Below are 15,521 nucleotides of genomic sequence, written 5' to 3'. Positions count from 1 at the left end.
CGGACCCCCAAAGGCCCTCACCCGGTCCCCAAAGGCCCTCCCCGGGCCCTCCCCCGGTCCCCCAACGTCCACAGGGCTCCCAAAGGGCCCCAGACCCCCAAAGGCCCTCACCCGGTCCCCAAAGGTCCACCGGGCTCCCAAAGGACCAATCGGTGCTCAAGGGCCCCCCCAGACCCCCAAAGGCCCTCTCCCGGTGTCCAAAGGTCCCCCTGGCTCCCAAAGGACCACTCGGCCCTCAAGGACCCCCAGAATCCCCCACCGCCCTCCCCGGGCCCCCCAAAAAGGCTCCGTTCCATTTTTTTTAATACATTTTTATGACTTTATTGTATAGTTTCAGAACAAGTTCCTTTCATAATGTCATTCCTAAACCCATTTTCCAACTTGAAGCACAAATCTTTTCACCCACAACAAGACGTTACAGCTTTTTGTTTACCTCAACACCAAGAAATACTTTTCAAATACAATTTCAGAGCAAGTTACTTTCACAATGTCCCTCCTAAACCCATTTTCCAACTTGAAGTACTTATCTTTTTCACCATGACTATACCTTACAGCTTTTTGGATACCTCAACACCAAGAAATACTTTCCAAAGACCATTTCAGAGCAGGTTACTTTCTTAATGTCCCTCCTAAACCCATTTTCCAACTTGAAGTACTTATCTTTTTCACTCACAACAATACTTTACAGCTTTTTGGATACCTCAACACCAAGAAATACTTTTCAACGACCATTTCAGAGCAAGTTACTTTCTTAATGTCCCTCCTAAACCCATTTTGCAACTCGAAGTACTTATCTTTTTCACCACGACTATACTTTACAGCTTTTTGGATACCTCAACACCAAGAAATACTTTTCAAAGACCATTTCAGAGCAAGTTACTTTCTTAATGTCCCTACTAAACCCATTTTCCAACTTGAAGTACTTATCTTTTTCACTCACAACAATACTTTACAGCTTTTTGGATACCTCAACACCAAGAAATACTTTTCAACGACCATTTCAGAGCAAGTTACTTTCTTAATGTCCATCTTAAACCCATTTTCATACTTGAAGTACTTATCTTTTTCACCACAACTATACTTTACAGATTTTTGGATACCTCAATACCATTGGTTTACCTTGTCATAGTTACATTCTCTTGATTTTTCAAAGTTCATTTTGAATTTCTTTCGTTGAAATGCAAAAGTTGGAATATTTCAGTAGTGTTTTGTCGTGGTTTATCGTGTCATAGTTACATTTTCTTGATTTTTAAAAGCTCATTCTCAATTTCTTTCTGCCAAATGCAAGAGTTAGAATAGTTAAGTAGTGTTATGTCGTGGTTTACTTTCTCACAGTTACAATCCCTTGATTTTTCATAGTTAATATTGGATCTCTTTCGTTGAAATTCACGAGTTAGAATATTTAAGTAGTGTTTTGTTGCGCTTTACCTTGTCACAGTTACATTTTCTTGATTTTTCAAAGTTCATTTTGAATTTCTTTCGTTGAAATGCAAGAGTTGGAATATTTCAGTAGTGTTTTGTCGTGGTTTATCGTGTCATAGTTACATTTTCTTGATTTTTCAGAGTTCATTTAGGTTTTCTTTCGGTGAAATGCAAGAGTTGGAATATTTCAGTAGTGTTTTGTCGTGGTATACTTTGTCACAGTTACATTCTCTTGATTTTTCAAAGTTCATTTTGAATTTCTTTCGTTGAAATGCAAGAGTTGGAATATTTCAGTAGTGTTTTGTTGTGCTTTACTTTGTCACAGTTAAATTTTCTTGATTTTTCAAAGTTCATTTTGGTTTTCTTTCTTTGAATTGCAAGAGTTGGAATATTTCAGTAGTGTTTTGTTGCGCTTTACCTTGTCACAGTTATATTCTCTTGATTTTTCAAAGTTCATTTTGGTTTTCTTTCATTGAATTGCACGAGTTGGAATATTTCAGTAGTGTTTTGTCGTTGTATACCTTGTCACAGTTACATTCTCTTAATTTTTCAAAGTTCATTTGAATTTCTTTCGTTGAAATTTGAGAGTTGGATTATTTCATTTGTTTTGTCATGGTTTACCTTGTCACAGTTACATTCTATTAATTTTTCAAAGTTCATTTTGAATTTCTTTCGTTGAAATGCAGGAGTTGGAATATTTCAGTAGTGTTTTGTCATGGTTTACCTTGTCACAGATACATTCTATTTATTTTTCAAAGTTCATTACGAATTTCTTTCATTGAAATGCAACAGTTGGAATATTTCAGTAGTGCTTTGTCATGGTTTACCTTGTCACAATTACATTCTCTTGATTTTTCAAAGTTCATTTGAATTTCTTTCATTGAAATGCAAGAGTTGGATTATTTCAGTAGTGTTTTGTTGTGGTTTACCATGTCACAGTTATATTCTCTTAATTTTTCAAAGATCATTGTGAATTTCTTTCGTTGAAATGCAATAGTTGGAATATTTCAGTAATGTTTTGCTGCGGTTGGAATATTTCAGTAGTGTTTTGTCATGGTTTACCTTGTCACAGATACATTCTATTTATTTTTCAAAGTTCATTACGAATTTCTTTCATTGAAATGCAACAGTTGGAATATTTCAGTAGTGCTTTGTCATGGTTTACCTTGTCACAATTACATTCTCTTGATTTTTCAAAGTTCATTTGAATTTTTTTTATTGAAATTCATGAGTTGGATTATTTAAGTAGTGTTTTGTTGTGCTTTACCATGTCACAGTTACAATCTCTTAATTTTTCAAAGATCATTTTGAATTTCTTTCGTTGAAATGCAATAGTTGGAATATTTCAGTAATGTTTTGATGCGGTTTACATTGTCACAGTTACTTTCTCTTAATTTTTCAAAGTTCATTTTTAATTTCTCTCATTGAAATGCAAGAGTTGGAATATTTCAGTAGTGTTTTTTCGTGGTTTACCTTGTCACAGTTACATTCTCCTGATTTTTCAAAGTTCATTTTGGATTTCTTTCGTTGAAATGTAAGAGTTGGAATATTTCACTAGTGCTTTGTCATGGTTTACCTTGTCACAGTTACGTTCTCCTGATTTTTCAAAGTTCATTTTGGATTTCTTTCGTTGAAATGCAAGAGTTGGAATATTTCACTAGTGTTTTGTTGTGGTTTACCTTGTCACACTTACATTCTCTTAAGTTTACAAAGTTCATTTTGGATTTCTTTCGATGAAATACAAGAGTTGAAATATTTCAAAAGTTCTTTGTTGTGGTTCACCAATTCACAGTTACATTCTTTTAATTTTTAAATGTTCATTTTGGATCTCTTTCTTTGAAATGCAATAGTTGGAATATTTCAGTAGTGTCTTATCATGGTTTACCTGGCCATAGTTACATTATGTTGATTTTTCAAACTTCTTTTTGAATTTCTTTCGTTGAAATGCAAGAGTTGGAATATATCACTAGTGTTTTGTTGTGGTTTACCTAGTCACAGTTACATTCTCTTAATTTTACAAAGTTCATTTTGAATTTCTTTCGTTGAAATGAAAGAGTTGGAATATTTCAGTAGTGTTTTGTCATGGTATACCTTGTCACAGATACATTCTATTGATTTTTCAAAGTTCACTGTGGATTTCTTCATTGAAATGCAAGAGTTGGAATATTTCAGTAGTCTTTTGTCGTGGTTTACCTTGTCGCAGTTACATTTTCTAGATTTTTCAAAGTTCATTGTGGATTTCTTTCATTGAAATGCAAGAGTTGGATTATTTCAGTAGTGTTTTGATGTGCTTTACCATGTCACAGCTACATTCTATTGATTTTTCAAAGTTAATTTTTAGTTTCTTTCATTGAAATGCAAGAGTTGGAATATTTCAGTAGTGTTGTGTCATGCTTTACCTAGTCACAGTTACATTCTCCTGATTTTTCAAAGTACATTTTGGATTTCTTTCATTGAAATGCAAGAGTTGGAATTTTTCAGTATTGTTTTGTCATGGTTTACCTTGTCACAGATACATCCTATTGATTTTTCAAAGTTCATTACGAATTTCTTTCATTGAAAGGCAAGAGTTGGAATATTTCAGTAGTGCATTGTCATGGTTTACCTTGTCACAATTACATTCTATTGATTTTTCAAAAGTTCATTTGAATTTCTTTCATTGAAATGCAAGAGTTGGATTATTTCAGTAGTGTTTTGTTGTGCTTTACCTTGTCACAGTTACATTCTCTTAATTTTTCAAAAGTTCATTTTTAATTTCTGTCGTTGAAATGCAAGAGTTGGAATATTTCAGTAGTGTTTGTCATGGTTTACCTTGTCACAGTTACATTCTCTTGATTTTTCAAAGTTCATTTTGAATTTCTTTCATTGAAATGCAAGATTTGGAATATTTCACTAGTGTTTTATCGTGGTTTACCTTGTCACAGTTACATTCTCTTTAATTTTCAAAGTTAATTTTGATTTTTTTTCGTTGAAATGTAAGAGTTGGAATATTTCAGAAGTGTTTTGTCGTGGTTAACCTTGTCACAGATACATTCTCTTGATTTTTCAAAGTTCATTTTGAATTTCTTTCATTGAAATGCAAGAGTTGGAATATTTCACTAGTGTTTTATCGTGGTATACCTTGTCACAGTTACATTCTCTTAGTTTTTCTAAGTTCATTAACTTGCTCTGAAATGGTCGTTGAAAAGTATTTCTTGGTGTTGAGGTATCCAAAAAGCTGTAAAGTATTGTTGTGGGTGAAAAATATAAGTATTTCAAGTTGGAAAATAGGTTTAGGATGGACATTAAGAAAGTAACCTGCTCTGAAATGGTCTTTGGAAAGTATTTCTTGGTGTTGAGGTATCCAAAAAGCTGTAAGGTCTAGTTATGGTGAAAAAGATAAGTACTTCAAGTTGGAAAATGGGTTTAGGAGTGACATTGAGAAAGTAACTTGCTCTGAAATGGTCTTTGAAAAGTATTTCTTGGTGTTGAGGTAACCAAAAAGCTGTAAAGTATATTTGTGGGTGAAAGGATTGGTACTTCAAGTTGCAAAATGGGTTTAGGAATGACATTATGAAAGGGACTTGTTCTGAAAAGATATAATAAAGCCATAAAAATGTATTAAAAAAATGGAGAGGGGACTCTTTGGGGGGCCCGGGGAGCGCGTTTGGGGATTCGGGGGCCCTTGTGGGCCGGGTGGTCCTTTGGGAGCCCGGGGGACCTTTGGGGACCGGGGGAGGGCCTTTGGGGGTCTGGGGGGGCCCTTGAGCTCCGATTGGTCCTTTGGGAGCCCGGTGGACCTTTGGGGACCGGGTGAGGGCCTTTGGGGGTCTGGGGCCCTTTGGGAGCCCTGTGGACCTTTGGGGACCGGGGGAGGGCCTTTGAGGGCCCGGGGAGGGCCTTTGGGGACCGGGTGTGGGCCGTTGGGGGTCCGGGGGCCCTTTGGGAGCCCGTTGGTCTTTTGGGAGCCCGATGGGCCTTTGGGGGCCCGGGGAGGGCCTTTGGGGGTCTGGGGAGGGCTTTTGGGGGTCGGGGGGGCGCTTTGGGAGCCCGGTGGTCTTTGGGAGCCCGCTGGGCCTTTGGGGGCCCGGGAAGGGCCTTTGGGGGTCTGGGAGGCACTTGAGAGCCGATTGGTCCTTTGGGAGCCCCGGTGGACCTTTGGGGGCTGGGGGAGGGCCTTTGGTGGTCCGGGGGCCCTTTGGGAGCCCGGTGGTCTTTTGGGAGCCCGGTGGGCCTTTGAGGACTGGGGGAGGGCCTTTGGGGGTCTGGGGAGGGCCTTTGGGGGTCTGGGGAGGGCCTTTGGGGGTCTGGGGGCCCTTTGGGAGCTTGGGGGACCTTTGAGTACCGGGGGCTTCCTTCGGGGTTGGTGTAGGGGATTGGAACCCTTTAGGGTTGGGGTAGGGGGATCGGAACCCTTTGGGGTTGGGGTAGGGGACCTCACGACACTGTTAAAATACAACTTGTATATTATAACGACCACAGAGTTTCACCCTCAAATCCTCTTCTAAAATCATCTTTTAAATCATCTTTTAAAATGTCTCTAACTGTTTTGCCGAAATAATTCCATAAAATGGCTGAAAACGGTTTCGCCCAAATAATCCCTAAACGTAATTTCAGCGAGTTCCTTTTGTTTGGCATCTCTGTGCTTTCACATTTCAAATTACTAAGAAACCTGATTCCCGCGCTAAAACAATTCATCGCTAAGATCTAAACATTCGCTCGGAGACAGTTCTCTTTAGAAATAACAAATTAATTCCCTTTCGTGCAAATCAATTCTCTTTAGAAACAACAAATTAATTCCCCTTTCATGTCAATCAATCAATCATGACATCATCTGTCATGTGTGATCTAAACTTTGCCTCACAAACAATATCTTGGTAGAGCTCCAAAGACATTAATTAACTTGACGTCATCTGTCAGACATTAATTAACTTCCCCAGAGACAATTTGATTAATGACTGACAGCACAGGTGTTCCATGTCATTGACCTCATAAACCACGTGGTTCTATGCCCATATATGGTGTGGGCGTCGGATCAATAGGGTCATCTCTACTGATATTGCAACATACTGACTTAAGCCAATAGCATAATTCCTTCATCGTATGTTAGAAATGGAGGCCAAATAACCCTGCCTTTTTAACCATATTTGCTGTATCACGTTTTGAGCAAGTGAGAAACACCCAATGTGATTGTCTCTTTTGTATAAAATTTCAAGCCGGTAAAAAGAACAAACAGCTTTTGAGTCATAAAATTTGTTTCCAGTCAACTCTCTGTTTATTTGTACCTGCAATATGTTTTTGGATGTTTTATGCTAGGAAGGAAGCTTGGGAGAATCGTGCATGGAGGTTTTCTGCTAAGAAGGAAGCTTGAAAGGAAAAATAAAATAGAAATAAAAAGTGAAAGCAAGTCATCCATTATTTGGAACAAACAAAAACTTACCCTTGCATCCATCCAAATCCATACCGTAATGAAAAGGTAAACATTGCTCACACTTCTCTCCTTCCACATTCTTTTTACACTCACATTGTCCAGTTACAGATTTGCAAGTTCCATTATTCAAAGATCCTAAAGAATCACAATCACAAGGTGGACAACCTTCCTCTATATTTCCACGTTTTTCCTGGAAATTGGGTGCTATTTTAATTTAGCAAAGAGAAATTACTAGAGAAATAATAAAAGCAGACACTTGCATTTTCCCCCCTTTTACTGGTTAGGAGTTGTGTTGTTTACCTTACAGCGTCGTCTACTTTAGGGATACAGAATCACAAGTGGAGAAAAACAAAGAAAAAAGGAGACACATGATAAAGAAAGACACTAATTAAGAAAAATGTCCGAAGGCGTTTTCTTAATTACACTTCTGAATCCTTTTCCGTATTAAATAAAAAAAAATCAACTGGAAATAAGGGCAACCTTAAAACTTAAAACGAACAGAAATTATTAAATATATGAGGGGTATTACCCCCTCCTCATTACCTCGCTCTTAAGGGTAAAGTTTGACTTTTTGTCCCAACTCTTTAAGAACAACCCATGAAAAACAAGGGCTGTTTAATTAGAATAATAATCTTTTTTAAAAGTTCTAAAAGAATCTTCTCTTGGAGTTTCGGTTACTATTGAATTACATTGCTCCTTAATTACAGTTCATTATCACGGACTGTTTGATAGTCAGATATGAATCGAGAAGGCATGACGGAAAATATAACAAAATTTGAAAAAAAAAAAGTCCAAGCAAAACTGGAGTGACGATTTAATTTTATCTTATAATAAGGAAGAAGAAAGAGGAAAGAGAAGAAAACTAAAAAGAAAGACAAAAAGCTGAAAAGAAAAAAGATCGAACATGGGAAGCATAACGAGAGAAATATACAATTTTGGGCGAATGAGAGGATTACAAAAAATCTCCGAAGGCATCCCGTATACCTTAGTAACTTTTCTTATTAATTATTAAGGAACGTGTTGACATTAAAGGGTAATCAACAACTGAACACAGTTCTGAACAAGTTAAGGGGGAGGTAAAATAAGGCAAGAATTTCACATTGGATCCAGTTGGCCCATGACTTTTCAGCAAAAAACCTCACTGTTATCTCGGTTGCGGAAAATATATTATAAACAAAGGTTGTTTGAATGTCATTGATTAGTAAAAATTGGGGAGTAAAAAACTTGGTAATAAAAATTAAGAAAGCAGAGGTAACAACTGTAAAGAACTGAGTGCCTAATTTATTTCTATCCATGTACAATGGTAATAAATTGCGGTAGATACTGAAACAGCAACATATAAATTGTCATTAAAATTATAACGGTAAATTATAGCGGTAAATTGTTATTAATTGACATGAATCCTTTTCTAAGAAAATACATTTATGTATGGGGCCAAATTAGGTAGGCTGCATAATACAAATTTGTTAATACAGATTGATCTATAATGGAGCATCATTACCGGTAATTAAAAAGTATCTATACTGGAGTATCTATCTATAATGGAGCATCATTACCGGTAATTAAAAAGTATCTATACTGGAGTATCTATCTATAATGGAGCATCATTACCGGTAATTAAAAAGTATCTATACTGGAGTATCTATCTATAATGGAGCATCATTACCGGTAATTAAAAAGTATCTATACTGGAGTATCTATCTATAATGGAGCATCATTACCGGTAATTAAAAAGTAAATAGTCTGACCCTTCCAAGAGCCCCAATCATGTGGTGTAGATGACGCAAAATCCACGGCAACCGGTGCAATATATTTTTTAACCAGGGGTAGTGCAGAGCGAATTTATTTGTTTGTTTTTGTTCTTTGCTTTCGCCAGGGGCGGTCGTATCGAACCAGTTGAATGGTTTGAAGTTTACCGCATCAAACCATTCACGGTAATAATTTGGTAATTAAAAAGGCCATTCTGGTCAATAGAAGCCAAATAGCAATAGTAATCAGTTATTAATTATACAAAAATTACGCTAGTAATTAAGTCAAACTAGACATGAAAATAAATTACCAAAAATAATGGGACCCTCCTCAAACCCCGTTAGTACTAGGGCATCGTTTATACCTTACTAGAAAGTAAATTTCTTCTGAACAGTATAGTTTTATTTCATATTATAAACTTAAAGGAACAACATTAAAGCTTAAAACGAACAGAAACTACTCCGCATGTGAAAGGGACTGTCCCCTCCTCAACGCCTCACACTTTACGCTAAAGTTTGGCTTCTGCAATAAGAGGGTAATGATCAGCCTCAAAGCATCCATTTGCAGGTTTAGCCTAACACTATTCCTCTAAAGGATTGGATAATTATGGCGACTAAATCCCCTCCTCCAACTCCGATGAGGATTTGCTCATCTCCCATCCATTATTTTGTTCACAAAAATATTTAATTCTTATGCAGCAATGGTAACTTCACCCCATTAAAATTTATCCAAAATTTTACCCTCGAGGACCCGGGCTCTTTAAAAAAAATCTTGTTCAAATTTTTTAAACCCCTCCGATCCCTCTCCTTCCCCTCAAGATATTTTTAAGAATGTACCCTTAGGAGTAGTGACGTTCATATTCGTTTTTTCCGAATGCATAAGTAATACTTCAGTGTAGGGGATGGGGGTTAATTAGGGGTGATAGTTATCCTTTTATTCAGGATAAGGCCCAATAACAAAATAAAACACACAGGAATAAACACAGTAAAAACGCAAGGAACACAAAACAAACACAGGGATAACAAAATAATAACTAGTTTTTCTAAAGAAGCAAAGTTTGAAAGTAAAAAGTTACACTTTAATTTTGGGAAAACAGTATGCGTAAATTTCACCTTTCTTCAGCTTTGGTAAGGCAAATTGTATGACAAATTTTATATGAACGAAGTACGAAAATTGAAAACTATAAAAAAAACTTCTTTAAAACCAACCTGTATCCCCATGTGCGCTAAAAAAAAGTACAATTAAAATGATATTTTATGTTTGGAGTTCTTCGTCAAACCTCAGGGCTTAAAATAAAGACAAGTTTAATAAATTATTATGCAAAACTGTTGGTGCTATAAAAATTTGACTAGAATATTGGATTTTCTTATTTGCCACAAAAAGTGGCACTGTAAAACCCTTTGGATTTCATCTTAGGTGGCTCTGACCGTACAGGAAGCTGTGGAAGAAAAATTTCCATTGATCGAGACCTTAATTAAAAGTGGAAGGTCTGATTAAAAGTGAGAAGAAGGTCGGATTAAGAAGTTCTTAATTAAAAGTGGAAGGGCAGATTAAAAGTGAAAAGAAGGTCTGATAAAGAAGGTCTTAATTAAAAGTGGAAGGTCTGATTAAAAGTGAGAAGAAGGTCTGATTAAGAAGGTCTTAATTAAAAGTGGAAGGTCTGAAGGACCTTCCACTACCAGTGCCTCCAAGAAAAGAGAAATAATTTCCTGGAAAAGCAGTGACCCAGCTCTAACTATGTACCTGGAGAGTTATGTGGGAAAACACGGGAAGTGTCAGATGATTTGCCCCCAATCACGCATTGCATTTCCGGCTGAAAGATGTGAATCAAGAGACCGGTATCTGCGCAACGCAGATCATTGGTCAGCATGTGAAGAAGTTTTTTTTTCTGTTGCAGCTGCAAAAGAGTTTATCTTTTAAACGTTTTTAAAAAATTTTAGTTTGAGCCTCTCAGCCTAAAAATACTATTAGTTGTATGGGTAATACCCAATTTTTATTTTCCAAAAGTGAATGAAGAACAATTTTTAGCAAAATTTCACGCCAAATTATTACAAGAAATTACATTAATTAAAAGTAGATAAATTATTTCATTGATTAAACCTTTTTAATTGCCGCTCCCTTAAAATTACCGCAAATTGCCTTACCGCAAAAGTTAAAGCTAATCAATAAATGTTGATTAATTAGTAAGTTGATAGTTAATCAAATGCTTATTACCGGAAATTAATATCGTAACACCTTTTATGCTTCGAAGGACAGCATACTAAACGGAGATACGTTTTAAACAAGCCTAAAACTGAGCTTACCTCGCAGCCCCCGCACGCTCTTCCAACATAGTGTTTCCGACATGGACATTCGCCAGTCATGTGATTACAGATCACTGAAGTTGAGCCATGTCTGTTGCACTCACAGGCTAAAATATAAGCGATATTAAAGACATATATTAGACATTAAAATAATAATTTAAATATTAAATATATATAAAATAATTAAATTAATAAATAAAATAAAGGAATAAACAAGAAACATTATAAATAAACTTAATATTAATATCACATAGTAAACAAATTATTTTGAATTTAAGAGGACAGAGTAAGATATAGAGAAGAGGGAGGAATTAAAATGGATTTTCAGATGGTTAAAGACCCGTAGGCTATTTTTTTCTCTTTTAACGTGAACTCTGATTTCCCTTTAACAGGAAAAAACAAGAAAGAGCTTTAGATTCTGCAGTTTCTGCCCGCTGTTTGCCATATTCTGGATCTTCCGAAGCGATGCTTACAGCATTTTCGGGGCACCAGCGGGCATCCATATTCAGCTGTGGGGCTGATACAAGACTTGCAAAGAGGGATAATCTAGCTGGATGGAAGAAGCTTTTTTCAGCAAAGAGTAACTCCGACCTTTCTGTGCAAGAGGTTATCACCCGATCAAGGTAGTTATTCCAAGAGAGATCGGTGGAGAAATGAATTCCCAGTAGACAAAGTTCGTCGACTCCCTTTATCTAACCTCTCACCCCCGTGTAAGCTCCACTAACTTTTAACAGTCTGAAAATAATTTATTGAATCTTAGATGGATTTTAATTTTGATCAAACTCCCCTTAGGCCATTTTTACAGCTCCTTATGGTTTCTACGTCCCCAAAGTCAATACTTCTGGAAAGCAAAGAGCGTTATGCAAAAATCGTCTAAGTCACATTTTTTACGAAATTGAGTTATGGGCTCCACCTTATGTAAAATTTCACGACGAGTCGTTTGGTATAATCTAAATCGATCTAAATCTTCAAATAAGGTCACAGTTAAAATTTGAATTTTCAGTCTATGTCCCTTTACAGCAATTTGTAAATCGCAAAAACAAGCCAAGTCCTTGGATCCGGCGGTAACTGGAGTTGGCATGTTTTTGCTTTTTGTCTGTGGAAGCAGGATTGGACTTGTACTGTTTTGATTCACCACCATCATCAGTGTTTACAAACCAAATGGAATTTCTGGAAGGAGAAAAGGGTGAAAAGATTAAACTAATAAAGCATTTTGCTAAATTTTTATTTTCTTGTGTTTATTAGTTTAAAGGTTAATATTAACGTATTTAAGCCATTTTTCCTTCTCTTCTTTTCATCTTGTGACTGGTAGTGTTGAATTGCTTTTGTTTTGGTGTTTCCTATAGCTCTTGGTTAGCCATTAGGAATGCCTGACCCTCCTCACTCAGGAGGTTCTGCTACATCTGCTGTTATCATTATTATGAGGGCAAAATCATAAGAGTCTGGTTAACAAGCAATAGTAATCCTGGTCCCCTCAATCCCACTCTGGGGATAATCATGAAAGCAATCATGCTTTTAAGAAAACAAACTAAAGATCTCCAAAAGGATTCAATATTGGTAGGGTCAATTAACGGTGTTGACTGTTTGAGGGTCAAGAATCAATCAGTGTTGAATAAGGTTCTGGAGATAGGGAAGCTAGATTTGGCTGATGATCTAATGTTAACATTTTCCTGTGATAAGGATTACCCTGTTTCAAGTTCACAAGGATTGCAGACCCCCCGCCCCCAAGGGCTACATGCCCGAGGGGCTTGTCTTTTTTGATAATAAACCCTTAGTAAAATTTGCCCTGTACGCAGATGACTTAGCCATTTGGACCGAGGGCAGATAGACCCGGTGACAGATTCTTTGCCTGACCAAGACAGTGAAGTTACTGTGGAAGAAGCACATTCCGGTTGAAAGCATGGCTGAAAGTACATGAGTGCGAAGTACATGAGACGGAGAGAACGGACTGAAAGAAAATACAAAGGCGAAGAATATGTGAGCGCCAAAAAAATTGTTCACCCTCCTAGAAAACAGGCTGAGTTGTTCTGAAAAACTTGGTAGTGAAACGAAAGCCAGTCTGTTGGAATCTTATTGGGCTATAGGTGAAAAGAAACAGCATCAGCAATTTCTTCCCAACTGCGTGAACAGAACTCGACCGAAACGAACCAGGAAAAGAAAAGATGATAGTAACAAGGAGCGCTATGCCTGTTACTATTATGTGACTGTTGAATCGGAGAAAATTAAAATATGCAAGTCCTGTTTTATGTCTGTCTTTGCTCTAACCAAAGCAAAACTCGCAACGGTTCAAGGAAAGCATGGGAAGTTATCTTTTATTAGCACTCTTGAGAGACGCCAAGCTCCCAGCAGATCAGTCCCGGATGACATTTAGGTTATAAAGCAGCACATTGAATCATTTCCTGCTTATTAATACCACTATGCAAGGTCAAAAAACTTCCAGGAAATATCTTTCTTCTGATCTAAGCCTTCAGAAGATGTACGATCTTTACAAAGATTTTGCTGCAGAAAAGGGGTTGCCAGCAAAATCGGTTGCAATGTACAAGAAAGCTTTCTATTAAGAATACAATCTTGGATTTAAACCTCTTGTCAGGGACTCCTATGGAACGTGTGAAAAGCTTAAGGAACAGATTAATTGTGCTGATCCTGAAGATTCTAAAAGAGTGCAAGCTCAGCGTGAGGCCCATGAGACAGCCTATAGATAAGCGTACCAGTCTAAACAGAAAGACAAAGAGGTTGTAAAGAACGACCATTCCACTCTTATGTGGGTTTTTGATCTCCAGCAGTCCCTTCCTACGCCCTTTGTACAGACTAAAATAGCTTTCTACAAAAGGCAACTGTGGACCTACAGCCTTACCATTCACGAAATAAGCATTTTGAAACAGGGAAAGTCATACATTTACCTTTGGCACGAAGGAATAGGTGACAAGGGATCCTCTGAGGTAGCCTCTTGTCTGTTTAAGCATCTGAAGGCACTGCCGTCAAGAATAAGACGGCTAGTCTTGTACTCGGAAATATGTGGTTCTCAGAATCAGAATATGTATGTGGCCGGAATGTTTTCGTATTACGTTTCCGAAATTGCTTCGGAGGATTTTGAATTGATAGATCAAAAGTTTCTTGAACCCGGACATACTCACCTCGAGTGCGACAGCGATCATGCCAGGATTGAGAAGGCCAAAAAGTATACAGACTTTGAAATCCGAGTTCCAGCTGAATTGACGAATTTAATACGTCTTGCAAGGGGAAAAATTCCCATGGCTGCCACTGAGATGCAGAACTCAGAAATGTTTGACTTTACTGAATTTTTCAGGAAAAGTTGTGTCAAAAGGACAGTGGACACCAAAAATCAGCCATTCTCTTGGTTGGTTGTCCGTTGGTTGCGATACGAAAAAGCATTTGGCAAAATCAAGTTCAAAACTTGTCTAGATGAAGATGCACCGTTCAGAACAATGATTTTAGAAAGAGAGGATTCCAGAAAATTTCATTTGCAGGTATGAAGACAAAGTATCCCAATGGGAAGACGATTTCCAAAGCGAAATAAGACGACTTGATGTCACTTCTGTCGTTTGTGCCTGAGGACTATCATGTCTTCTACAAAAGTTTGCTTTATGACAATACAGTGGTGGCCTACCTCGAAAATGAAAATGAAGAAGAATGAGCTAATATTCTCATGTTTTACAACTTGTTTTTACAATTTCTTACATAAACTAAGTTGACTTAGCTTGAATTTGCAATTTGTTTTTTGAAAGATTTTGAGAAAATTCAATTTGCAAAAACCGGTTAAGTCCATTATCTCGAAATATGCTCCATTTTAGCAAAATCCAATGGCAAATTTCAATTCCTCGATGTATTTTTGTATATATCATTTTTCTCCGGCAGTTTTCGTTCATATTCGGATTCAGGAGACGCTTTCAACCAGAAAAATTGCTCTCCTGTAAAATTTGGAAAATGTGACTTAGACGGTTTTTGCTTAACGCTAGTGAATCTAAGGTGAGATTTCCGTTTCCTTTGATGTATTAAATATAAAACTTAAACATTTTTAGCTCGGATCAAAAAATTTGTTTTTATCCTGTTCTATAAGACGACATCAGAAGAAGAAAATTGGATGAAAATTGAAAACTGAAAACCAAGTTTTACTATTCCGCGGCACCTAACTAGCACATTTAGCGGCACTACTCTACAGTACCTCATGAGTATATTTATGGATATGAAGAGACACGCGAAACATTTTTGGAAAAAAAACGAAATTTCAAAATATCTTGAGAACACAATAAGATATTAGTTAATTGATTGAATGCGTAGGAACCAAAATAGGATCCAAGAAATGCCAACCGATTGAACTTAGTCAGCTTGGAGAGGTGGGACTGTTGTATCTCATATATCTTTAAAAAAATAATACATATTTTCTTTTGAATTACCAAAGTTAAATGCACATTACGACAAAAATAGAAAAAAGGGCATCCCCAAAAACGATCAAAATGTCTTATTTAAAAAAATTTTAAACGATCAAAGCTCGTTTGTTTGTCTACTGAATGAACAGTAAATATGTGCCAGCTATCAACAGTTCAAAACTGAATTTGCACTTAAAAAATATAATTTGACTGAACAGAAAAAGAAAGATTTAAAAAGTGTGAAATAAA

The 15,521-nt window shown here is 36.9% G+C and overlaps 1 protein-coding gene across 1 annotated transcript in view; it reads right to left on the bottom strand.

Moving 5' to 3' along the window:
• Positions 1 to 15,521, bottom strand: part of wb (wing blister) — a 470,816-nt gene that overhangs the window by 219,299 nt on the left and 235,996 nt on the right. Inside the window, exons 17-18 of the mRNA XM_089102573.1 lie at positions 10,885 to 10,991; positions 6,842 to 7,022 (exon numbers count right to left, since the gene is read on the bottom strand). Of these exons, the coding sequence (XP_088958699.1) occupies positions 6,842 to 7,022; positions 10,885 to 10,991 (288 nt within the window). The remainder of the gene's footprint in view (positions 1 to 6,841; positions 7,023 to 10,884; positions 10,992 to 15,521) is intronic.

Source organism: Artemia sp. Qi Xiang Cuo, chromosome 16, assembly GCF_049724085.1.
Source record: "Artemia sp. Qi Xiang Cuo chromosome 16, ASM4972408v1, whole genome shotgun sequence".
Taxonomy (NCBI): Eukaryota; Metazoa; Arthropoda; class Branchiopoda; order Anostraca; family Artemiidae; genus Artemia; species Artemia sp. Qi Xiang Cuo.
Note: the sequence above shows the minus strand (reverse complement) of the source record. Positions and strands in the feature narration are given on the sequence as shown.